Here is a 24508-nt window from a genome sequence, read left to right on the forward strand (position 1 = left end):
GCGTAGAAGTGTACCCGTGCCGTTCATAACCGTGTTGTTTGGGGGCTAACGGCACTTCCCTCATTGCTGCGCCTCTACGGGGAATAGGTGGACCTTTTACAACGTGTAGTCCCAGTGACGTTTTATTTTCCCTTAGGAGCGACTGGGTGACCTCCTACAAGGTCATGGTGAGCAATGACAGCCACACGTGGGTCACTGTTAAGAATGGATCGGGAGACATGGTGAGTTTCCTCTTCCCTCTGTGCATGCCCTTGGTGTCCGGCTGTGTGGGTGTGTGCAGAGAGAGGCCGTGCGTGCCCCCTCACTGTCTGCGGGTTCCGCGTCCACTCACGCCGATGACGGGTAGCGCCCCGAAGCTCAGTGCCAGGTGGCCCATTTAGAGCTAATGTGCAATCCCAGCTGCTGGGACGCAGTGTCTTCCACAGCTCCCAGGTCAGCCTTGAGAGACTGATGGCACGTGCAGAATGCTGGGGTCCCTCACAGTGGCTCAGTGACAGCCGTTCCCCAGCCTCTTCAGTGACCCCCGTCTTTGCGCTCCGTGATCCGCTCCAGATCCGCCGGTTCTGACCACGCCACCCTCTTCCTCCGGTTCTCAGGCGCGTCCTTCCTAACGTGGTGTCCAGAGTCTTAGACAATCTGACGGCAGCCTCCGGTTTCAACCTTCTTTCTCGTTCTTACCCCCTGCACACGCTCCTTCTGTGTTCCAGTGGCAGTGAGCTAGCTACTCTGCTCTTTCTGAATCCCACCTCTGGGCTTCTCCAGTCATTGCTGCTGCTTTTCTCTAGAATCCCTGCCGTTCCTACAGATCTAAATAGTTTGCCTTCGAGGCCAGTTCACACACCACCTGCTCCCTGAAGCTCTGTCTGGTCCTTCCCCTCTTCTGAAATCCCAGAGCTCCGTGGCTGTCCCTCTGTCATGGCACTAAGAGCTTTCGCCCGGATTATCTGAGCATTACCTCCTCCTTTTCTCCCCGCTGCCCCAGGAGATTGGGGGCGTCCCGAGGGCAGGGTCTACGCCTGATTCATTTCTCTTCTCCCCTCAATGCCCAGCGCATATTGGGCGTTTCTCAGTAAAGTCTTATGGAGTGAATAGTTTACTGATCCTTTTATCCCTTGGTAATGAGGCTCTGAAAGATCCTCCCTTTTCCCCCTCATGCCTAAATAGATATTTGAAGGAAACAGTGAAAAAGAGATCCCCGTTCTCAACGAGCTGCCCGTCCCCATGGTGGCCCGCTACATCCGCGTAAATCCACGGTCCTGGTTCGACAACGGGAGCATCTGTATGAGGATGGAGATCCTGGGCTGTCCCCTGCCAGGTGGGCTTGCTTTTCCGTATTTGCTGCAGGTGGGGTGCTGGTGGAGAACGGGTGCCTGGCCAAGGTGACTACAGACGTGCCAAGCAATCTCTTTCTCGTGTAAAAAAAAAAAAAAAAAAATATATATATATATATATATATATATATATATATATACCACATCTATTGCAGAATGTTTAGAAAACAGAGCGAAGCAGAAAGGAAGTAAATAAAAATCTCCCATAACCCTCCTCGGAAACACCACGGGTATTTGGGGGGTAGTAGCAAATGGACGTACCAGCTGTGGTTTTGCCAACTGGGATTTTAAGAGGATGGATGTTTCAAGGTTGAAAATTCACTCAACACCACCACTCAGAAGCAAGCAAAAGAAAAAAAACTAGAGCGAATTTCTGGTGGCATGTTTCCTTGTCTTTGAGTGTTCCCGCTACTCTGGGTAGAGTGTTCCCACTACTCTTCCTCTACCCAGACCGTGGGTGGGTACGTGTGGCCATGTACGTCGCCTCTTTTCGGTTGAAGTCGCTTTGCTTGGGTGCCTGTGTCTTGGGGTAAACGCTTGTCCCTTGAGGTCGTTGTATTCCCCGTGGCCTGTTTTCACACAGTGGCATCTGGGTGTGACCTCAGGGTGGCAGGAAGAGGCGGGCTTGAATTCACACGTGTCGTCTGGATCCTTGCTGGTACCTGCTCTGGACAGGCTGATCTGGTCTGGCTCATGACCGGCTCCGTCTGGCTTTCAGGACTTGCGAGTTTGTGCCCATGGGAAGCCTTGTGGATGGCAGCCCCTTCATCCTGACTGGGCATCTCCAGGGAAGGAAGTGGGCTCCTAGAACGTTCCTAAGGCTCTTCATCAGGGCCTGTAGGAATTTCCACATCCCTGTCCACCTGCAGTCGGTCCCTAGGGTGCAAGGTGTTCAGCTTTGGGTTATAGCTTTCCTTACCATTCTTGCCCAACAAGAGAGTGAGGGCTTGCCACTTCTGGGGTTCCCCTACTTGGAGGAAGTGAACCACCAGCTCTGATGTTCTCAGGTGTTACAGTGTCCATCAGGCCATTTCTGTCGCCATCCAGCCCCCCACACGTTTGCCGTGTTTTCAAAGCATGTTTAATGTCACTTATTGCCTTTCTCTCAATCGCATAATACCCACGTTCTTGCTTCGCCAAGGATGAATGTTTAGAATACAAACTCTGCACTGGTGAGAGAGATGGGCCTCTCTACCTACCTACTCACACTTGGGCCAGACAGATTCTTTGTCATATGTTTGTACTTACTAGATCGTGAAACCTTTTTTATGTCATTAAGACCATTAGAGACCATCTGCCTTGTGAATGTGTCATCTAGTCTGTTGACCACGTCCTGTTTTTAGTCTGCCTTGCAGTGGGGTGTTCGGTTGTTCCCAGTGTTTTGGTTCCATAAAGAACCGCACAAGGAACGTCTTTGTTTCTGGGCCCTTGTGTGCTTCCACGATTACTGTCTAAATTACAGGATCATTCAATTTACAGGATTGGCGTTTAACATTAGGTTACGGTAAACAGGATCGCTGGCTCCAAGGGCGTGTGCGTTTTCAAGGCTGATCCAGAGAGGATGTTCGAGGCCAGCCTGGTTTGGGACCTGGGCCTCCTATGGGGCTGGTTTGTGCTGGAGTTGCAGTCACAGGTCCCGTGTGCTGCGGCCCAGGGCCTCTAGGCTTTCTGGGATGCGTAGACTGGAGACACAGATGCAGGAGGGTATGTGAGCGGTCCTGTGTGCTCCTGTGTCGCTCAGCACAGCTTCAGCCTGCTTGCTTTAAAGAGAAGGTCCCGGTGTCTGTCTGTGGGTAGGAATTCATCCGCTGTTGGTAAGGGGCAAAGGGCATCTTGTGAGAGTCTCATGAAATAAATATTTCCCTGTGAAGTTATTCTTGGGATGTGTGTGTGTTTGAAGATAGGTCCATGGGGCAACTTAAACACAAAGACAGAGTTAACAGTGTGAATTCCAGGTGGGTTTCAAGTGCAGACTTGGAATGGCTCTCTTTTCCCACCCCAAATATTTAGGGCCATCTTTCTTCTCACAGCTACTTAGCAGTCTGCCCAGAGGGGGGCTGGCCTTTGTGACGCCACGTGGTGGTGGTCCCATCTGAGGGACTGGGGCCGCGCAGGGGCCCCCAAGTCCACGTGGGCAAGTGAACCTTGCTCACTGCCCTGTGGTTGGCACGGTCCCTTTGTGCAAGTTCACGAGGCCAAAGGCAGAGATTACCGAACCAACTCAGCCGCTCAGACCTAAGGTGACTTTGTGGTCTGAATGCAACCGCCCGGAGCCTGTTTTTCCTGGAACTCTTATTTATGAAAAATTCATTTACCTTTGCTTCTGCTCTCTTTGTTCTGTTCTTACCATCCTCCTGTGAACCCTCAGGTTGGGGCAGAGGAAGGTGGTGATTCTTTTCAAGTCTGTCATGAGTAATGTTTCCAGAAACTTTTGAACTGGAAAATGAATTACCGCATGCCATAGTCTATTAATAGGATTTTTAAAGCTCAGAACTAAAAGAAAATGGAGAGAGTTGTTTATGGTTACAGTTTCAGATTTGCAAGATGAGAAGGTTCTAGAGATCTGTCTTACAACAATGCAGATATATTTAACACTACTCAAATGTGCCCTTAAAAACGCTCAGGATGGTGAATTATGTAAGTCTTTTACCACAATTAAATTTCTTTAATGTAAAAAATATTTTATTCTTTTTTATTTCTTTATTTTTTTTTAAGTTTATTTTTTGAGAGAGAGAGAGAGCATGAGTGGAGAAGGGGCAGAGAGAGAGAGAGGGACAGAGGATCTGAAGCGGGCTCCATGCTGACAGCAGAGAGCCCGATGTGGGGCTTGAACCCACACACGGGCGAGATCATGACCTGAGCCAAAGTCAGACGCTTAACCGACTGAGCCACCCAGGTGCCCCTATTCTTCTTTATTTTTATTTGAGCATAGTTGACACACAACGTGACATTAGTTTCAGGTGTATAATGTGGCGATTTGATAAGTTTATATGTTACGTTGTGCTCACTCCGAGTATAGCTGTCGTCTGTCACCATAAACACTGTTGTGGTATCATCGACTATATCCCCTAGGCTTATGCCTTTTATTCCCATGACATTCATTCCGTCCCTGGAAGCCAGGATCCCCTCCCCGCCACCGCCGCCCCCCCCCTCCCCCGCCTTCACCCATGTTTGCTCATCCTGCACCCCTCCCCTCTGGCAACCACCGGTTTGTTCTCTGTATTCACAGGTCTGATTCTGCTTTTTGTTGGCTCGTTTACTCATTTGGTGTTTTTAGTTTCCACATGAGTGAAATCCTATGGTATGTATCTTTCTCCGATGGACTTATTTCCCTTAGCATAATGCATCCTAGGTGGTTCATTTTTTTAAGACGTTAAAAAGAAAGTCCTTTTCCCCAAATTTGAATGGTCTCGTCCATTTTGGATGAGTACGCATAAAGATCTGTGCATGCCGGAAGCTGGGGAGAGCCTAGGAAGATACATTTTTAACCGTGAAAGTTTCAGGTTAAGACACGCTCTGGCTGGGGCACCTGGTTGGCTCTGTCAGTTAAGCGTCCGACTTCGGCTCAGGTCATGATCTCACAGTTCATGAGTTCGAGCCCTGTGTCAGGCTCCGTGCTGACAGCTCAGAGCCTGGAGCCCTCTTGGGATTCTGTGTCTGTCTCTGTCTCTCTCTGCCCCTCCATCACTCACACTCTGTCTCTCTCTCTGAAAAATAAACATAAAAAAAAAAAAAAAGGCACATGCTGGTTGACTTCAAGATCAGTGTGGGGGCACCTGGGGGTGATGATCTTGTGCTTTTGTGAGATCGAGCCCCTCATCAGGCTCTGTGCTGACAGTGCAGAGCCTGCTTGGGATTCTCTCCCTCTCTCTCTCTTCCCCTGCACCCCTTGTGCTCTCTCTCTCTCTCTCAAAAAAAAGAAAATAAAAGATCACAGTGTTGGTGATGTTCAGCTATTTTTTTACTGCAAACAATACTGCCATGTGTAGAATCTGTTTCTGAAAAGGGCCCCAGCGCTCTGCACACTATTTCCCCGCAGGGCAACAGGACCGTGGCCAGGATGCTGGGAAATGACTTTCAGGGCTGGGGATGGCGATGCTTGGGCCCCGGTGCTGCTCAGCAGCTCCTACTGTGAGTGTCTGATCCCTGGGGAAAGTCGCCACTCCTCCCCCCTCATCTTCCCGGCCACCAGGTCTGAGTGACTGCCCTCCCTCTGCACACCGTGCTGACGTGTCTGGGGTTCTCGGATTCGACTCAGGACCTCACGGGGAGCTGTGCACGGGTCTGGGGATTGGAGCTCGTTTCCTGTCAAGCGTGGGGGGGAGCTGCTAAGGGGTGATGCCCCATGTCTATTCCTGCGAGTGGGCTCGGACCCTCAGAGTCCCTCCTAGGGGAGACCCTTCCTTCCTCCTGATACACAGACTCTCCCAGTCATAAAGCACTGAGAAAATAGTTCTTTTGCAAGACCACCGCCCATGTTGCTGACCTGGAATGTTTCAGCCAGCGCCCCCCGCCATCATCAATATGGGTAAACTGGGGAAGGAAGGGGCTCCCCTGGGTCAGCGTGGCGGCAACGACCTTGGAAGTTTATTTGCTTTGCTACCTTTTACTTTTCTTCACAAAGGCCACAGTTGGAATACTCACTTATCCCATGGAACCGGTCATTATTTGGGGCCCAGGCCTGGGCTTTGCAAAGACAGGAATCCACACACAAAGTTACTGTGGCCTTTATTTTATCTTCCTTTGCTGAGGGTGATATTTTCTCAGCCTCTTTTTCTTTAAATTTTTTTTCAACGTCTCTATTCATTTTTGAGAGACAGAGAGTGAGCAGAGGAGGGCAGAGAGAGAGAGAGGGAGACACACAATCGGAAGCAGGCTCCAGGCTCCAGGCTCCGAGCTGTCCGCACAGAGCCGGACGCGGGGCTCGAACTCACGGACCGCGAGATGGTGACCGGAGCCAAAGTCGGATGCTTAACTAACTGAGCCGCCCAGGCGCCCCCTATCTCTTTCTTTTTTAGATAAAGACCATGAATGCCCTTCCTCTCCTTCCTCCCATCCTGGCTTGTTGGAGCCTTGCTTTCAAAACCACGAGTTCACGAGAAGGACTCAGCTGCTCCCCTGGAATGCACGCAGGCTGCCCTCCTTCTTCATCGTCACTGTTCACTGCCCTTCCATCCCTGATGCACAGACGCCAGGACGACTAGACGAGAGCCATTTGTAGAGTGCCCTCGTGCTCAGCGCAGAACAATTATCATTTTCCCCCACTTCCCCCTCCTTCTTTTACTGCCCTTGGCTGGACAGTCTGGTTCTGTGGCTAACTCATTTCTCAGGTCACCAGACCCCACGGATGATGGGAGGACGAGAGAGAAGGTGTTTCATTTCTTCGTGTCGTGCTTTTGTTTTGTCCCCTGTTATGTAGGGTGTAGGCTACTGGCTGCTCTTATGACCCGCTGACGGGCATCAACCTCTCCTTTTCCAGAAACCAGAACGCCTCCCTCTCCTGTCTCCCGCTTGTGCAGAGGACTCTGAGATTTGGGGATGAGAGAGCAGGTCACGTGGGGAACCACAGATTTCCCTCCTTCCCCGGGATCAGTAACACAGCAAGAAGCCTACCTCTTACTGTACCGAAGTAGCTCAGTTCAGGAAGGGGGGCGGTCCTCCCCTAGTGGCCTTTGCCTTGTAAGGCATGCCATGACTGAGTGCATTGGGTTGAATAGCATCCCCCCACATTCATGTCCATCCGGAACCTTGGAATGTGATCTTATTTGGAAGTAGGGTCTTTGCGGGCGTGACTGGCGAAGATTAGGGTGGGCCCTAAATCCAATGACTGGTGTCCTTAGGAAGAGAAAACAGACACACAGAGAGAAGGCCATGGGGTGATAGGGGCAGAGATTGCGTGACGTGGCTACAAGCCGCGGGTTGACGGCAACTACCAGAAGCTAGGAAGGGGCAAGGAAGGACGCTCCCCTAGAGCCTTGAGCTGATTTCAGATCTCTATCGTTCATAGCTGTGAGATGGTAAATTTGTTCCAGGCTACCTAGGTTATGGTACTTTGTTACGGTAGGCCCTTTAAAGCTAGTGCACTAAGGGACCCAGGGGTGGTGTAGGGTTCCCTAATTGTCCTGAATCCCCAGGATGTGATTGTCATTCGCCACCGCCTCTGCCCTGCCTTCTAGTCTTCGTTCTGCCACGGCGATGAGGCATAGCAGCTGAGCATATAGTGGGCTCCTTCTCAGAGGTGTCCTGGCCCCAGAACGTGTTATCCTCTTCGTAAACAGTCTTTCCTAAATAACTGGATTGGGATGTGTATCCATCCACCCACCCACTCATTCATTCCTCACTCGTGCATTCGTACATCAGACACGTAGGATGTGCCTGTCCTGGGGCAGGGCCCAGGGATTCTGAGAGGAGGTGGACACTTCTGCTGACCCCCCCCCCGCCCCCCCTCCCAAGAGCTCTCTCACAGTACAACAAGGGAAGTGTGCCGGGCATCCTTTCCTCCAGGGAAACCACTCTCCACTCAGGGGGGTCCGGCCTTGCTGGCTGTAGCCTGTCTTTCCTGTAAAGAACTTGCCCTTACTGAGTTTCAATAAACCTGTGGTTTCTCTTCCTGGTGCACCTGCCCCATGTTGATTATTGGGAAACTGTAAAAACTTCAGCACTCCTAACAACTGTCTTTTCTGAGAGTTCCTCCTGTCAGGCTGCAGACTGGCCCCAGGACGGTCTGGAGAAACAACGTCAGATCGGAGGGGTTCCTGGGCTCCTGTGTGCTGCACAGCGGAGCCATTATGCAGTAGGGCTACGTGAAAGGGGGTGAAAAGAAATCGACATCACCATATGCTCTGCCTTTGCAGCCCCTCGTAGCAGGGTTTGATGCTTCCATAGACAGTAATGACCTGGCATGAAAACGGCCTCTGTCAGGGGCTCCAGCTCTTCCCCTTCCTCCTCTTGGAGGGACCTTGTCATAACAGTCAGGTGGGGCCTGGACACCTGTGACCTCTTTTCATCAGGGGGCTGGCTCTTTGGTGCTCAGCTTGCATCTGGTGCCAGGTTATCTGCACTCAGGAGTCGGGGCTTTGGGCCACATTGGTGGGCATTTCCTTGGGGAGAGGCCGGGGAGTCCTTTTCTTAAAAAAAAGAAGTGAGGGTCACCTGGGTGGCTCAATTGGTTAAGTGTCCGACTTCGGCTCAGGTCATGATGTCACAGTTCGTGGGTTCGAGCCCCACATCGGGCTCTGTGCTGACAGCTTGGAGCCTAGAGCCTGCTTCGGATGCTGTGTCTCCCCCTCTCTCTCTGCCCCTCCTCTCTCTCTCCTCTCTCTCTCTCCCTCTCTCAAAAATAAACATTAAAAAAAAGAAGAAGTGAAACTCACATAATGTACAATTAACCATTTTGAATTTTTTTCATGTTTATATATTTTTGCGAGAGGGAGAGACAGAGTGCGAGCAGGGGAGGGGAAGAAAGAGAGGGAGACACAGAGTCCAAAGCAGGATCCAGGCTCCAAGCTGTCAGCACAGAGCCTGACTCGTGGCTTGAACTCAAACCGTGAGATCACGACCTGAGCCCGAGTCAGAAGCTTAACCCACTGAGCCACCCAGGTCCCCTTCAACGAACCATTTTAAAGATACGGTTCAGTGGTACTTAGCACATTCCCAAGGTGTGCAAGCACTGGCTTTGTCTAGTTTCTGAATTTCCTCATGACCCATAGACACACCCTGGGTCCATTGAGTAATCACTTCCTCACCCTCCTTCCCCGCCGTCCCCACGACCTCTAACCTCTACCCCTGCGGGTTGCCTGCTCTGGATAGAGCATGTCGAAGGAATCGTGAGCCCAGCGGTTCTTGATTGCACGTGAGCCTCCTTTCCAGCAAAGACAGCCTCTCCTCTCCCCGCTGAACGCCCACCCCCAGTCAAGCGAGGTCCCCAAAGTAGCAGAGACAGCGAAGCACATCAGTTCGAGAACCTCGGCTCCCCCCACCCCCCGGATTTCCGGGGATGGGGTTTGGTCTCGAGTCCTCACTGTTCTTGTAAAAAGAGCCCTGTGTGGTGAGCTGGTGTGTGTTTGGGGACAGGAAGAGCGGGTGTCCGGGCCGTGAGGAGGCAGGGATGTCCCAGGTGCGCAGGCAGTCTCCTGGTGCTCCCATGAAGAGTACCAGAACCTGGGCGGTGATGGTAACACGAAGCTATTGTCTCCGTTCTGGAGGCAAGAAGCCCTAGGTCAAGACGTCAGCAGGGCTGGCTCTTCCTCAGGCCGTGGCGGAGAATCTTCCCCGTGCCTCTGCCCCACTTCTGGGGGCCTGCTGGCAGTTGGTGGTTCTGGGTCTTGTAGATGCGTCGCCGCACCTGTGCCCTCCCCTCCACCGGGACGCCTCCCTACCTGCTTACCTCTGTGTCTGCATCCCCCTTGCTGGAGACACCAGGCATGATGCATCAGGGCCCACTCTCGTCACCTCATTCTCTTTTTTTAATGTCTATTTATTTTTGAGAGACAGAGACAGAGAGCAAGCAGAGGAGGGACAGAGAGAGAGGGAGACACAGAATCCCAAGCAGGCTCCAGGCTCCGAGCTGTCAGCATAGAGCCTGACACGGGGCTCAAAGTCACGAACTGTGAGATCGTGACCTGAGCCGAAGTCAGATGCTTAACTGACTGAGCCACCCAGGTGCCCCTGTAATGACCACATTTTAACTTGCTGACCTCTGTAAAAACCCTCGCTCCAAATAAGGTCATGTTCTAAAGTACTGGGGGTTAGGACTCCGACATATCTTTTTGGGTTGGCGGGGGGGACATAATTCAACCCCCAAAAGGTATGATCAGTAGACAGGTTCAGGCAGAGGAGGATTTTGAGTAGCTGAACAAGAGAAGAACAGTCAAGGAGATGGCATGCTCCACATGCCCCTCCGGGAGTTTGTCCCCATAACTAAGGTGTTCCGGAAGGAATCGACTGGTTTTCAGCACATATGATGTGTGCAACCAAACAAGCCAAGGGAAGCAAGGAGACTGATTTTTCCAAAGCTCCATCTGTGGGGATAAAGGCCTCGCAGACTGAATCAGGACTTGTGTTTCAAATGCCAGAAGCCCTATTCTAATTAGTTTGTGGGGTAGGGGAGGACAGTTTTGGCTCACATACACGAAAACTCCAGGGGTGGATCTGACTCCGACTCTGGCTTCAGGAAAGAGTAGTTCTACTATGTCAGGGCTCCCCTTCTCTCCATCTCACAGACAGGGAGACCAACACCCCAAACCCATCCCACAATGTGAGCAACTCCTACAGAAGGAGAGTCTTGTCCTCCCATGTCTGGGAGGAAAGTCATCTCATTGGCCCAGCTTGGACCCTAGGATCTTGGGATCCCCTCTGAGCCAGTGACTGTGGGTACAGGGACACATGTTTCATGGCTGGACCTTGGCCACATACTCATGCCTCTGCATGCTGGGCAAGGCAATTTTATCCAAGCCATCTGGAATACATTCCCCGCGGGCAGAAGGGTTTGTCCACAGAAAGAAGAAGGGGACCGTGGCTTTGATTAGTTGGCTTTGTCTGCAGACCCTGGGCCCCCAGAGGGCCTGGCTTTGTTCTTACTCATCTCTTTACCTACAGTACTGAGCTCCTCATAGGTTCTCAATAAAACTTTATCCAGTCGGAGTAAGTGGGCAAATAAAGAATTCTTTGCTCAAAATGTGGGAGGTAGAAAGTTGTGGAAAATACCGACCTGTGGTTTTGAGACAGTTTTTGGAACTTGTACCCTTGTCCCTAGGCAAAATGATTAGTCTTAAGGAGGGCATGACGTTGCCAAACGTGGAGCTCGTCTGCACTTAGAGTCCTGAGTTTTTCTTCAATCCTTTTGAAGAACCTTCAAGGCCTAACTTGAGTTTGAAGACCAAGTGGCTTTAAAGAGTTTTGGAAAGAGACCCCTGGGACTTGGGGAGTGTGGAGTCGCTCTTAGGAAGCATCCTACGGGTAAATAAAGTGCAAATTAACGTGGAAAATATGCTTACCTTTTGCTTTGAGACACACAGGCTTGGAAATCCAAGGGGAGGCAGTTCGCGTGAGGGTGTGGTCAACCCACGCTCCTGGAAGCCGAGTGCTTGAAACTAACTGGGTAGCCTGTGCTAAACCTGATCAGATCTGCTTTTGCTTTCTTTCCTGGACAGCATGCCAGCTCGCCCTGGTTCTAATTCCCTTTCAATGGCGGTCCTTGTTTCTACTAGTGTTCTCGGCAAACCTTGGTGGGTATTAAAATCTGGGTTTTTTGGTGTTTGGGTCTATATGGGATTTTCACCTCATTGCATGTAGCCTCAGTTCTCCAGCGTGAAGCCAGTGGGTTCTCTAGTGTGAAGCCAATGGTTAGTGAACCCTGGCAAGGTCGGTTATGGCCGTCACGACCTGTGGTTCTGGGGACGCAGACATCGTGCAGCCGGTTCAGTTGACGGCAGCTGTGTGCCATGTGTATCGAGTGCCTTGTCCCTGCTGGCGGGGTGCTTGGTACTTTAACACAGTGTTCCTCACACTTCCGATCTGTAGAATCAGCTGGGATTGTTTTTACGTGTGGATTCTGATTCGGTAGGTCTGGGCTGGGTCTGTCAGGCAGCCCGAGTGCTGGTCTGAGGACCACATTTGGTGGCACAAATCAGGATCCACTGCTCCGGTACCGCTCGGAGCCCATCCCTCTGTCACCCGCCACGGCACTGCCTCTGGAGTCACCCCTTGAGCCACTTGGATCAAACCACAGCTGCTGTGGCTCCAGCCTTGCCCACACGGCGTCTGGGGTAGGAGAGCGACCTGACTAAAGCAACGTGTTCTCTCTACATTGGGAGCTGTCCAGGATTTCCAGCTTCATCCTCCAGTTGGAGACGCCGTGGGGCTGGCTGTAGGTCACGTCCAGAGAAAGACCTCCAGGCCCACTGAGCGCCCCTCCCCCTTATCCTCCTCCTGACTCCTCTTCTTCCCCAGCCTGTCCTTTCTTCTGAGGGTCCTTTGTTCTCATAATTATGTGAACAACACGGCTTATGTGGATTGAAGAAAAGAGTCAATTTATATGGGGTAGAGAATCAAGTTAAGAGCAGACATCTCTCCCCAGACCTCCGAATCCCAGTCTCCATGGGTCACCGGCGTTAATACAGCCTGATCATGCCTGTTGGGGTGTTCCAGCTGCAACAACGGAAACCCCAGCGCCCGCCCCCCCCCCCGCCCGGCTTAGTGGGTAAGGGAATTGGATATCTCATGCGGTTGGGAGTGCCAGAGGAGATTGGTTGGGATCCGATGTAGCGTCACTCGATGGCTCCTGATGCTCGTGGGGTTCTCTCGGTCCTCTACCGCGGAGAGATTCTCACTCACTCCTGCTCTGCACCATTAGAGTCCTTCCCTTCAATCTGGACCAGTAAGCGAGGCCAGGAGATGCTGTGTTCTGATTGGCTGAGACCAGTCACACTGGCCCCCTGAGCTAGGATATGAGGTGTACTTCCTAGAAGTGTTGGGGTGATTCCCAAACTGCATTGGGTTTCTGTTAGGAAGGGTGGAAAGGGACTAGATGGTGGGCGAGTAACTAATAGTGTGCACCACACTTCCAGAAGTTTCCATTCATGTGTATAGCGGTGATATTCATTCACTTATTCATTCATTCAGTGCTGAGAGCTTGCCAGGCACATCAGTGATCCCAGTTAATATTAAGCAAGGAAACACCAACGAGAGAAGGACCTTTCTTCCCTGTTTAGGGGTAAAGAGACCAAGGCAGAAACTGCTCCAGTGACTTAGCCAAGATCACACAGCACTTAAGCAGAAGAGTGGAGATTTGAACCCGGCATTCTGGGTCTAGGTCCGCACTTCCCGCCACTGGCTAACTCTGACTCCTGAGCTGCTTCTCAAACGTTGGCTCTCTCCCCTCTGTGCATATGTTCTGAAGCTAGAGATTAGCTTGTGTCTCCACACGAATCAAGCCACTAACAGAACCACCACAAGGAATAGGACGATGTGAGTGAATTTAAAATCGTATTTCTGTCCCCAGATCCAAATAACTATTATCACCGACGGAATGAGATGACCACCACCGACGACCTGGATTTCAAACACCACAACTACAAGGAAATGCGCCAGGTGAGATCCAGATTTCTCAAAGAGCATTGTGTCATATGCTTGTGACATAGTTGCTTGTGTGTGTGTGTGTGCGTGTGTGTGTGTTTCCTTCCGGAAATTAAGATGATGTGTTTGGGGTAGGCATCTGAAGGATCATTTTGGTTTTCTGAAGCCACGCTAAATGCTTGTAGTTTGTAGGTTGAGAATGCCTTGTTGGGGTTCCAGTGACCAGAGGCAGGCTCCCCCTGCAGCAAATAGTTGAAACAGAATTTGAAGCCAGACTTTTCTGATTTAACACAGGGGTTCTTAAGAATCACTGTGTGTTTGGGGCACCTAGGCGGCTCAGTCAGTTGAGTGTCCGACTCTTGATTTTGGCTCAGGTGGTGATCCCAGGGTCATGGGATCGAGCCCCTCATCAGGCTCTGTGATGAGTGTGGAGACTGCCTTCTCTCTCTCTCTATCTCTGCCCCTCTTGCCTGCTCACATTCTCTCTCTCTCTCTCTCTCTCTCTCTCTCTCTCTCTCATAAAAAAAAAAAAGACTCGCTGTGCATTTAAGGGATAACACTGATTTGTGGATGTTGGTCATAGGCAGTTGAAGAAGGAAAAGGATCTAGAATACACTGATAATAGTAATTGCAGGACCTACATCAATTTACTACATTAGCAACTTACCTGTATTAACGTGGTCAGTCTCCTCACCACCCCCGGAGGGCAGGGACTGTTATCCTTCCCTTACCGATGGGGAAACCCAGTTACCAAGGAAACATATAACACTACCCCTTGGTATTCAGACTCCCTGATCCTCCATTTGGGTTGTATAACAGAATCACGTGGGGAAATTTGGAAAAATACTTGTACTTGAACCCTACCTTGGGCCACTTTTTAAAGCAACACCCTTAGGAGAAGGGTCTGGAGGGTCTAAGTTTTGAAAAGCTCTCCTTGGGTTTCTAATGTACGGCCAGGCTTGAGAACTACTGGTTGATGCCTTTATACTCTTAGCACTTTTGTGCCGTTAGGAGCAGAAGTCAATCCCAGCTGAGACTGTCCCCAGATTTAGTAACAGAAACCAAGTAATTCTGAGCTGCGGAGAATATTTGCGTACTGGGCCTGGAAGGAGGAAGGGTCCAGCCATTGATTAGGACAGGCTAAAAGAGCAGCCTGAATGCTGAGTGCTCGGCGTGTGAAATCCTGTTCCGCCTTTGCCCCCAGCATGGTGCTAGAAAACTCAGGGGATGCTGATGAATGAGAAACGCTTGGATACCTAAGAATCTGTTTGAAGAGACTGAACAGTCAGATAGCCTCATGAATACATTTACAGAACAAGGATTCACCAAGGGCACATTAACGTGGCTCAAAGCAAGGGGCCCTGGGTGCTGGGAGAAGGAGCCAGCCACCCAGGGAGAGTGCAGGGGACATTCCTGAGGTCGGAGCAATTAGGCTGAGCTGAGAGGGCTCCCCGCCTCATCCCAGGGAACCCAGAAACCCCACTTCGTCTCAATGTCATTTAATTTGAGACGCTCACACACAGCTTCCGGACACCTGTCAGCACAGACTTAGAGGTGGGGCTTGCTAAAGAGGTGGTCTTGCTGTCCTGTTCTTCAGAAATCAGGATGTGTTTGGACTTGAGGTCTGTGCATCATCCCTGCTGCTCTGCATTCTCCGGCATTTATACGAGGACTCTGGTCACCATTCTGTTCTACAGAGCACTTGTGTGTTAACTCAGCTTCGCTCCCTGGACATCTTTGCAAGCCCAGAAACTAGGCAAATATCAACTCAGTTGGTGCAATTAACGTCAAAAGCAGTGAATCTAAATGCACTTAAAATGAGCTATTGCACAGAGTCTGGGTAGCTGGTGTCTTTATTATTTTTTTTTTAATTTTTTAATGTTTATTTATTTTTGAGACAGAAAGAGAGCATGAACGGGGGAGGGTCAGCGAGAGAGGGAGACACAGAATCCGAAGCCGGCTCCAGGCTCCGAGCTGTCAGCACAGAGCCCGACGCGGGGCTCGAACTCACAGACCGCGAGATCATGACCTGAGCTGAAGTCGGACGCTCAACCGACTGAGCCCCCCGGGCGCCATGCTGGTGTCTTTAAACAGTTGTTCTGTGTGGAAGATCGGGGCCCTTCCAGAAAAGCGGAGCTAGTGGAGTGTGCTTCGTTACCCTGGGTGATTCTGCTTATCATCATCGTGGTGATGTAGAGCCAAGAGGAGTCGGGGATTTTATTTTCTGATCGTCCAAGTCCGTCCCCGACCAGCCTGAGCTCTGAACAGTTAGCAGTCCTGACGGCCGCCCCAGCAAGAGGGACACCCGCTGGACACCCTGCAGGTGGTGTTGGGTGACCCCAGGGCCCCGCAGCGCTCCACTGGAAGCTATTCAGGGGAGCATCTATCAATCCTGAAGAGCGTTCAGGCCGGAAGTGATTTGCCATTTGCATTCCTGGCTCCTGGGGATGAAAAAGAAGCCAGCATTTTTAGCAATTCCCCGTATGGAGTCTGCGAGGTTACTATAGAAATCTCTCGACTTCGGGGGAAAAAAATGTTAGTTTATCCTAGTATTGAGAACAACATTTCCAACAAACAAACACAGAAAAAGAGAAACAGCAGTGGAGCAGGACGAGAGAAGAGAAAATAGAAAAACATATTGCATTGGAAGGGGAAAATGCTGAGAATGTGTGCAGGAAATATTTCTAGAGCACCGACTTATGAGGCACTGTTCTCCCACAGGGGGAGCGCCGGAGGGTGGGACGGGGAGGGAAAGGGAGAGCAGAGAGCAGGTTGCACGTCCCTGATGTCGTGAGTGAGCTCACCCTTCCAGGAATGCTACTGCCTTTACAGCACGAGTCACGGTTCCTAATTGTTGAGTTACCTGTTTGTATGAGCCTCCTTCATCTGGGACCACGAGGGCAGAAACCCTGCCACTTTGTCATAAACCCGTAACGTGTACCAGATAAATATGTACATTGGAGGTCTTTCCAGGGGAGATATTTGGGGAGTAGGAGGGAGAAGTGACTGGTCCATTGGCCTGGTTGGGAAGGGATTTGGTTGCAGATGGGGTCGGTTATCATCGCTGGCCAGCCTTGGGCAGGTGAAGACAGAAGGGCGGGCACCTCAGACAGCGAGAGCAAAGGTATGGGGGTAGGAGCGAATGGCATGTTTCTGGAACAGTCTGCTGGGAGAAGCTTTTGCACTGAGTCTGAGAATCAGAGGAAGTTTTCACGTGACCGAGTAGCGTTTCGGGGAGATTAGCCTGGAAGTCACGTGGGGAGCAGACTGGCAGGGATGGCCGCAGTCCCCAGGAGAGAGGCCGCTGGGCCTGAAGAAGGATGAGAGAGAGGCTTCTCTGAGCAGGACTGACTAGTCCTAGGTCACCTGCTGGAATGAGTTGGGGAGAGGCGGGGTCTGACGTGCCTCCAAAGAGGGTAGGGAACCATCCACAAAGGGAGAAAGTAAGTGGTTTGGAGGCAACGGTTGATGATCTGACTTTGGTTTTGGATGTGGTGCAGCCAGGTCTCGATGCGCAGGAAGTTTGAATAGGCTGACCGTAAGTGGGCTGTGATACAGAGACATGGGTTGGAAGGTGGCCAGCTAGTGGCATTGATTTCCAGGGCAGCGACGGTGGGGCAGGGGCACGAGGCCGTGGGACAGCGGCCGAGCCTACCCTGGGGGTGGGTGACAGTGGGTGACGGCCTGCAGATCTGGACGAGCCCACCTCCTCACCCGTGGGATGCTCCTACTGCCATTCTGTCCCTCCCCCTCCCTCTGGGTTCCTTCTCCAGGGGACCAGATGCAGTGTCTGTTTCTCAGGCAAATGAAGAAAGCTGGTGGAAGAGGGCTTTTTCTCTTCTCCCCCCGCCCTTTTCAAAACCATTTTAATTCATTGGAGGAGCCATTTTGCATCAGCACCAAATGCAAACCCCAAGGCTCAAGGTCGGTCCTCCTTGAACCCACACCCTAAAGAATCAGCCAGTTGTATCTTTCCCCCATCCCCATCCAGTGCTTCAGCTTCTGTGCTCGCAGAATTCCTATGATTTTGATCAGAGGATGGTTGTAATCTGGCCCTGCTTTCCTCAGTGAATATTGGATCACGGGCCATTTTCCATGGTGTCCTCATAGTTGTAATTATGCTGGTGCAGAATGTTCCAGGGAGTGGGAACGGCATGCTCAGCCTTCCTGCCCTGGAGCGCTTGGACATCTCCCAGCTTTGTGCCCCCGGGGAAAGGCTGCAGCATCACAGCAAGTGCCACCCAGCATGTCACTGTCCCATCCTTTATGCAGAAGCCCCTTCTTGTATATTGCTGGAAACCGAATTTCTGGAGGAGGGGCCTCGAGTTCTGTTTCCTGCAGAGGAGGGAAGCAGCAGAACCTAGGATTCAGTAGATACGAGGTTGGCAAAGCGTATTCCCATCTGGGGTGAGGAGGCAGAGTCTTGATGAAGCTAGGACTCTGCAAAGCTAGGCGCTCTCTAGCTGATCGTTCTCAGCCTGGTTTCATCGTCACCCCCCACCCCAGGAGGCTTTTTAGACACAGTCTCAATTATCCTCCACCCATTATATGAAATACTGATGAGTAAGACTTTGTTGGGTAGCGCTGAGCTCTGGAGAGCCACAAAGCATCGTGATCTGGAAGATGTTTAGCCCCTGACGACCAGTTTTCACCTCCGGGGGCGGGGGGGTGATGTCACCCCTGCTAAGAATGCATGCTCTCAGGCCAGGAAGAAATTCTAGTCCTTATTGTCACACTAACCATCAAGGCTCCGGGTGCCTGGATGGCTCAGTTGGTCAAGCACCTGACTTTGGCTCAGGTCATGATCTCATTGTTTGTGATTTTGAGTCCCATATAGGGTGAGCCCTGCTTCTCTCTTTCTGCCCCTCCCTCACTGGTGCCCTCTCTCTCTCTCTCTCAAAAAAAAAAAAAAAGACTCCAACTCCAGTAAGACATCCTTGACCCTCTTCAGGAATAAGTAAGGCGGACCCCCTGCCAGGTCTTTAACGGGGCTGGTGACCGCTGGAGGCACCTCCCTGGCATTTCAGAGAGAATTTCTCTCTGTGCAGAGGGAATTGTAAAGAACCTTCATGAAGGAGATTCTTTACATGCCCGTGTCCTCTTTGCCGTGTGTAGAAGGGGGTGCCCGTGACACCACAACACAAGGAGGGAGGGTGGCCGGTACGAAAACACTGTGATGGGCGGGGTATGAAGAGGTGACTGTTGAGTCCTGGCCAAGGCCGTGTCCTACGGGGCGATGTCTCCACGGCGAAGTGTGCGTTCAGCGGAAGGTGGAGGTTCTTCTTCTCCGGCGTCGAGGTCATGATCTCTAACACAGGTGGCACATTGCTTCTGTGTCTGATTGAACGGGGGAGGAGGGTAGGCCCTAAACGACAGCCAGGCTCTGTGCTGGATGGCGGCGTTTGTTGCCTAGTTAAGGATGACCCGAGTGCAGAAATAGTCATTGATCTGAACCAAGCCAGTGGTGCCGATCAGGATTTGCCGAGGACGATGATGGTAGTTGAGGGGGACTACAGTCTGCAGGGACTGGCGCGTGGGGCCCCGACTCGGATGGTGGCTGTGCCGCGGCCGTCTTCAGCCTGGTCGTGGTGTGCCGCTGACCAAACGGGCCGCAGAGATGTGCCGGTGTCGATTGCTTTGCTCCGCCTTCAAGGACAGAGAAGAGCCCTCGGAGTCCAGAGCCCTGGCCACATCTGGTACCGGCTGGGCGACCCCGGGCAGATCGCTCAGTGTCTCTCTGAGCCTCAGTCTCCATATCTGTAGAGGGGGAACAATCACCTCTGCCTTACCTACTTCCCCTGGCGGTCGTGATCGTGAAATTCAGTGAGGACACAGATGCGTGACGAATAGAATCGTTGACATTATTAGTGATATTATTACTGTGCTTCTGGGGAAGGCGGGGTGCGACGCGTGTGGTTCCACGTCAGCCCTGCACGATGTATGTGTCCCTCATGGTGACGGGGGTAGAAGCTATGGGACCCTTGCATGCTGGTCCTCCACTGACGGTGAGTTTCTGCTTTGGTCTTGTTGCGGACAACGGTCCTTTATAATCAGCTTCTCCTTTCTCGTAAGGGCAGCCTGTGCTCCTGTGATCAGCAGATGAGCCCTCCTTACCTCCTTTGGCAGTTTGGTGCACCCCTCGCCCCCTCCCGCTGAGGCTGTTCATCTAACGACCTTGACTTTAGAAGTAGAATTCAGGAGTGCCTGGGGGGCTCAGTCTGTTGAGCATCCGACTCTTGATTTTGGCTCAGGTCATGATGCCAGGGTCGTGGGATCGAGCCCTGTGCCGGGCTCTGCACTGAGTGTGGAGCCTGCTTGGGATTCTCTGTCTCTGTCTCTCTCAAAAAAATTAAAATCTTTTAGAAACAATTAAAAAAGTAAAATCCATATCTATTTCACTTCCTTGCATTTCCTTGTCAAGGCCCGCTTTCCTCCCCCTTGTAACCACATGACCCCCATTATCATGGCTTCTCTGGACCCCTTCATTTGGCACCCGTGAATTGGGTCCTCAAATGACTACCCTCTGTTGCTGCACCGTGAGCTCCAGGGGGGTGGGAGCGCTGTCCCTTTCCTCAGCCTGACATCAAAGATGCTCATTAAGTTATGAGAAAAATTCATATTCAGTAATAAATATTTATTTAGGCAGGGATAGGGAGATACAAGGCACAGTGTGTCCCTTAAAGGATCTGTAGTCTAGCGAGGAAACAACAAGAACACAGGAAACCACAGTAAAAATGGTAATACCATCCTCAAGGGAGGTGATAATCACAACTGGAGGAGAACGTTCCAGGCAGAAGGGATAGCGCTGGTGTTGGGGGGCGGGGAGGGCACGCAGGGGGGCCGTGGGAGGGGAATGGCAGGTGGCCGTCTTGGGAGCCCTTCGCCATGAATGCATAGCCATCGTTGCTCAGAGCCTTAACTGCATTTTGCTTTTCAGTTGATGAAGGTCGTGAACGAAATGTGCCCCAACATCACCAGAATTTACAACATTGGCAAGAGCCACCAGGGCCTGAAGCTGTATGCCGTAGAGATCTCCGACCACCCTGGGGAGCACGAAGTCGGTGAGGTGGCCCCTCTGTGATGCACCTGTCCCTCCCTGTCTGGTGCCTTCTTAAAGAGCAAGGAGATGGTTCACCCCTGCGAGAACATTCATGAAATAGGCCAGGAGCTGTCCCTGCACCGCCCTCACATAGGCAGATTCTGCAAATTTTGGTTCTGTGAACCTCTTACCTTGTGATACGGGCTGTTGGCTCATCTAAGCAAGAGATACCTTTCTTTTCTCCAAATGAACCACATTTAATTCTGCCCTCCAGCTCTGAGACCAGTCACACTAACCAAAGAAAACAGTGGCCAGAGACAGGACAGAATCCTTTTATCGAAGAAAATTCTGGACTCCCTGGTCATTAAGGGCTCAAGTGAGAGGAGGTCCCCTAAATGTCTTTGTAAATCTCAATTCTGTTTTCACACATTTCCTATTTTCAGCCTTTTCCCGAACCCGGATTCTCCTCTGGGTCAGAGGGACTTCTCTGGGTTTTCTTCTTGGTAAATCCGCGAGTCCTTTAGAAACCCACCGATATTTAAGTCTGGGACCGGTCTGCTTCATTCAGCTCTAAATTCAGCATTATTTCAGGAGTTCCTCCTAGAAGTTTCTTTGAAAGGGTGAGGGCTTTTCTGCGGGTAAAATCACATTTCCTCAAAAGCAGTAGCTTTGTCGGTGAGAAAAGGAGAAATATTGTCAGCTTATGCCCGGCACTGATAAACACAACACCGGGAAAGCTGAGCTGTTAAAAGGGAAAAACTCAAAGGCAGCCCCCTTGTAGAATTGTGTCAGTGCCCGTTTCCCCTGCTGAACTGTTTTCCGCTTCTTTTCATTCATCTTTGTGTCCTTGTAAGACTTAATAGGAACTTCTCTTAAGAAGAACGATTGCAGGGGCGCCTGGGTGGCGCAGTCGGTTAAGCGTCCGACTTCAGCCAGGTCACGATCTCGCGGTCCGGGAGTTCGAGCCCCGCGTCAGGCTCTGGGCTGATGGCTCAGAGCCTGGAGCCTGTTTCCGATTCTGTGTCTCCCTCTCTCTCTGCCCCTCCCCCGTTCATGCTCTGTCTCTCTCTGTCCCCCAAAAAATAAATAAACGTTGAAAAAAAAAATTAAAAAAAAAAAGAAGAACGATTGCCTCCCCAAAGAGAAAAATAATTGCTCTGGCTTGTGTTTAATTTGTAAATAAAAAAAAAAATTTTTTTTTCAACATTTATTTATTCTTGGGACAGAGAGAGACAGAGCATGAACGGGGGAGGGGCAGAGAGAGAGGGAGACACAGAATCGGAAACAGGCTCCAGGCTCTGAGCCATCAGCCCAGAGCCTGACGCGGGGCTCGAACTCCCGGACCGCGAGATCGTGACCTGGCTGAAGTCGGACGCTTAACCGACTGCGCCACCCAGGCGCCCCTGTAAATTTTAAACCTTAAGCCCTGTGCTACTTTACCCTTTCTTGCTAAATAAGAATAAACACCATTCCTCAGGGGCTGGTGTCATCTATGATTTTTCTACACGTTTTCTTCTATACCTGACTATTGGCAAATTAAAAAAAAAATGGTACTGATACAATTTGGGGAGGGGGTATTTGTTTTTTTTTTTTAATTTTTTTTTAATGTTTATTTATTTCTGAGAGACAGAGCATGAGTGGGGGAGGGGCAGAGAGAGAGGGAGACACAGAATCCGAAGCAGGCTCCAGGCTCCGAGCTGTCAGCACAGAGCCCGACGCGGGGCTCGAACTCACAAACCGTGAGATCATGACCTGAGCCGAAGTCGGTCGCTCAACCGACGGAGCCACGCAGGCGCCCTGGGGCGGGGGTTTTTGTAAGAAGAGATAGGGTAAAATTGTAAGTATTTGTCAGGGATTTTTTTTTTTTTTTTTTTTTTTTTTACCCTAAATGGTAAGGGCTGTTTTGCTAGAAGCATCCATATGAACCTGTGTTTTTTCCCGTCTCGGAGTAAAGGCGAGCCAGAGTTCCACTACATGGCGGGCGCCCACGGCAACGAGGTGCTGGGCCGCGAGCTGATGCTCTTGCTGCTGCAGTTCCTGTGTCAGGAGTACTTGGCCGGGAACCCCCGCATCGTCCACCTGGTGGAGGAGACCCGGATCCACATCCTCCCCTCCCTCAACCCCGATGGCTACGAGAAGGCCTACGAAGGGGTAATGATGCCGCCCCGCGTGCCCAGGGCAGCGGCGAGGCCCCCGCGGGCAGAGCGCCGATCTCACTCACGCGTCATTAGCTTTCCGTTGAGCGTCTCCCTGCTGAGCCAGGGGAACCCGGCGGGTGTATGAAAGACGCAAAGCAGGGATTGAGAACCGTGGGGATCTGAGACCCGCCAACGAGTGGGAAAAGTGAACGTGAAGGATGGTATTTGGCACGTTTTCGCTAACAGCAGTAGACTAGAATAAAAAGAACACCGAGCACGGTTTGAGCGCAGCATCGGGGCACGCCCTCACCTCTATCATTGCCTGTTTGCCAGTGCTCCGAGGAGAGTTGTGTGTGTGATCCTGATCCGTTGTTTATATTTCGGGCTCTAACTGTGACGTAGAATGTGGTAGGTCACCGACTATACATACTGTAGAATTATATGTACAGGATTGTTCGTATTATCTGGGAATAAAATGGGAAACGGTACTGGGTACCTGTCCCGTGAACGTTTACAGCACAGACTTTGGGTTGCGTTTATTGGTGCAGAGCTGGTGAGGGGTTCTCAGTCCCAGATTTGCCAAGGCCAGGTGGTTAGGGGTTCGTGAGCCGGACTCGTGGGCACGGCAGAGAGAATCCGTTGACGCGGTGGTGGTGGTTGATTTTGCAACGCCAGACTCTTAGAGTCATCCCTCCTCAGAGTTCCTCATCTGACCATTCTAGAAGCTTTCATGGGAGGGAAGGAGGAGGAAGGGGCGTAATACTTTTTGAGCTCGGCCATGTGGCAGGGGTGATGCCCTCCCTCTTGGAGGGATTTGGCTGTATTACTCACCACCCACCAAGTCGTAATAGAAGATGCTTCAGTGTTCCCTTCTGGGCTCCATCTTTGGGCCAGACGATGTGTAGAGGCTTAGAGATCCACCCAGATGGGGATGGGTGGCGGACATAGAGATAGAGACATCTTGTGTGAGAAGAGTCCAGAAGCCCTGTGGGTCCCTCACGTTCGGAATTGTCTCCCAGGGCTCGGAGCTGGGCGGCTGGTCCCTGGGGCGCTGGACCCACGATGGCATCGACATCAACAACAACTTTCCTGACCTAAACACGCTGCTCTGGGAGGCAGAGGACCGACAGAATCTCCCGAGGAAAGTTCCCAATCACTACATTGCGATCCCTGAGTGGTTTCTGTCTGAAAATGCCACGGTGAGTAAAAATACCCCACGTGCAGAGCCGAGGAAGGCCACGGTGAACACCCACTGGCGTTGGTAGAGCATCTGACATTTAGGAACAAGACAACGCCAGTTTTCCTGTCATGTTTTCTCCAAAAGTGGGGAAGTGTGCTAGAGAGCAACTACCTTTAACGTTGGTATTTTCAGCTCTTCTTCATAAAAGAGAAATCATCGAATCATATTTCTTTACAACCACACAGGGCTCCGACAACAAAGAGCGCCCCGCACCCTTCCCCTGCATCGTGTGCATTCATTACCGTCCTCGTTGCCCTGAGCTCTGGTGGTGCCATGGAGTTGCTTTGGAATTGGCCACAGTCCTTCCTGATTGCTTGAGATACCTTATTTTTATTTTCATAAGTCTTCGTGGATTATTTCATGTTGTGCTTCTTTGGAAGGAAAAATGCATTGAATGAGAAAGGCGTTCCTCGAATTTTCAGGTGTTCTTTCACAAAGAGTGTGTTGTAGAAGAAAGACTTTGCACAAAATTTCGCGTGCCTTTTATTGCCTGCCCTGCCCATAGTAATCTACCCCTCTACCCCTGACCTCTGAGTGTGTGTGTCCTTCAAGAGATCTGCCTTGAGTTAGGAGTAAGTTCAGTGGGAACGACAGAAAAACCAAAATGGCGATAGCTTAATGAGGTAGACATTTTGGGGTTTTTTTGGTGTTTGTTTGTTTGTGTTTCACATAGAAAAACCCTAAA

At 51.2% G+C, this 24508-nt stretch overlaps 1 protein-coding gene across 1 annotated transcript in view; it reads left to right on the plus strand.

Moving 5' to 3' along the window:
• CPXM2 (carboxypeptidase X, M14 family member 2) overlaps window positions 1–24508 on the plus strand; it is a 142218-nt gene that overhangs the window by 97007 nt on the left and 20703 nt on the right. Inside the window, exons 5-10 of the mRNA XM_030335351.1 lie at window positions 137–221; window positions 1165–1315; window positions 13333–13421; window positions 20344–20467; window positions 22400–22596; window positions 23603–23782. Coding sequence (XP_030191211.1) covers window positions 137–221; window positions 1165–1315; window positions 13333–13421; window positions 20344–20467; window positions 22400–22596; window positions 23603–23782 — 826 coding nt within the window. The remainder of the gene's footprint in view (window positions 1–136; window positions 222–1164; window positions 1316–13332; window positions 13422–20343; window positions 20468–22399; window positions 22597–23602; window positions 23783–24508) is intronic.

This window comes from Lynx canadensis, chromosome D2, assembly GCF_007474595.2.
Source record: "Lynx canadensis isolate LIC74 chromosome D2, mLynCan4.pri.v2, whole genome shotgun sequence".
Taxonomy (NCBI): Eukaryota; Metazoa; Chordata; class Mammalia; order Carnivora; family Felidae; genus Lynx; species Lynx canadensis.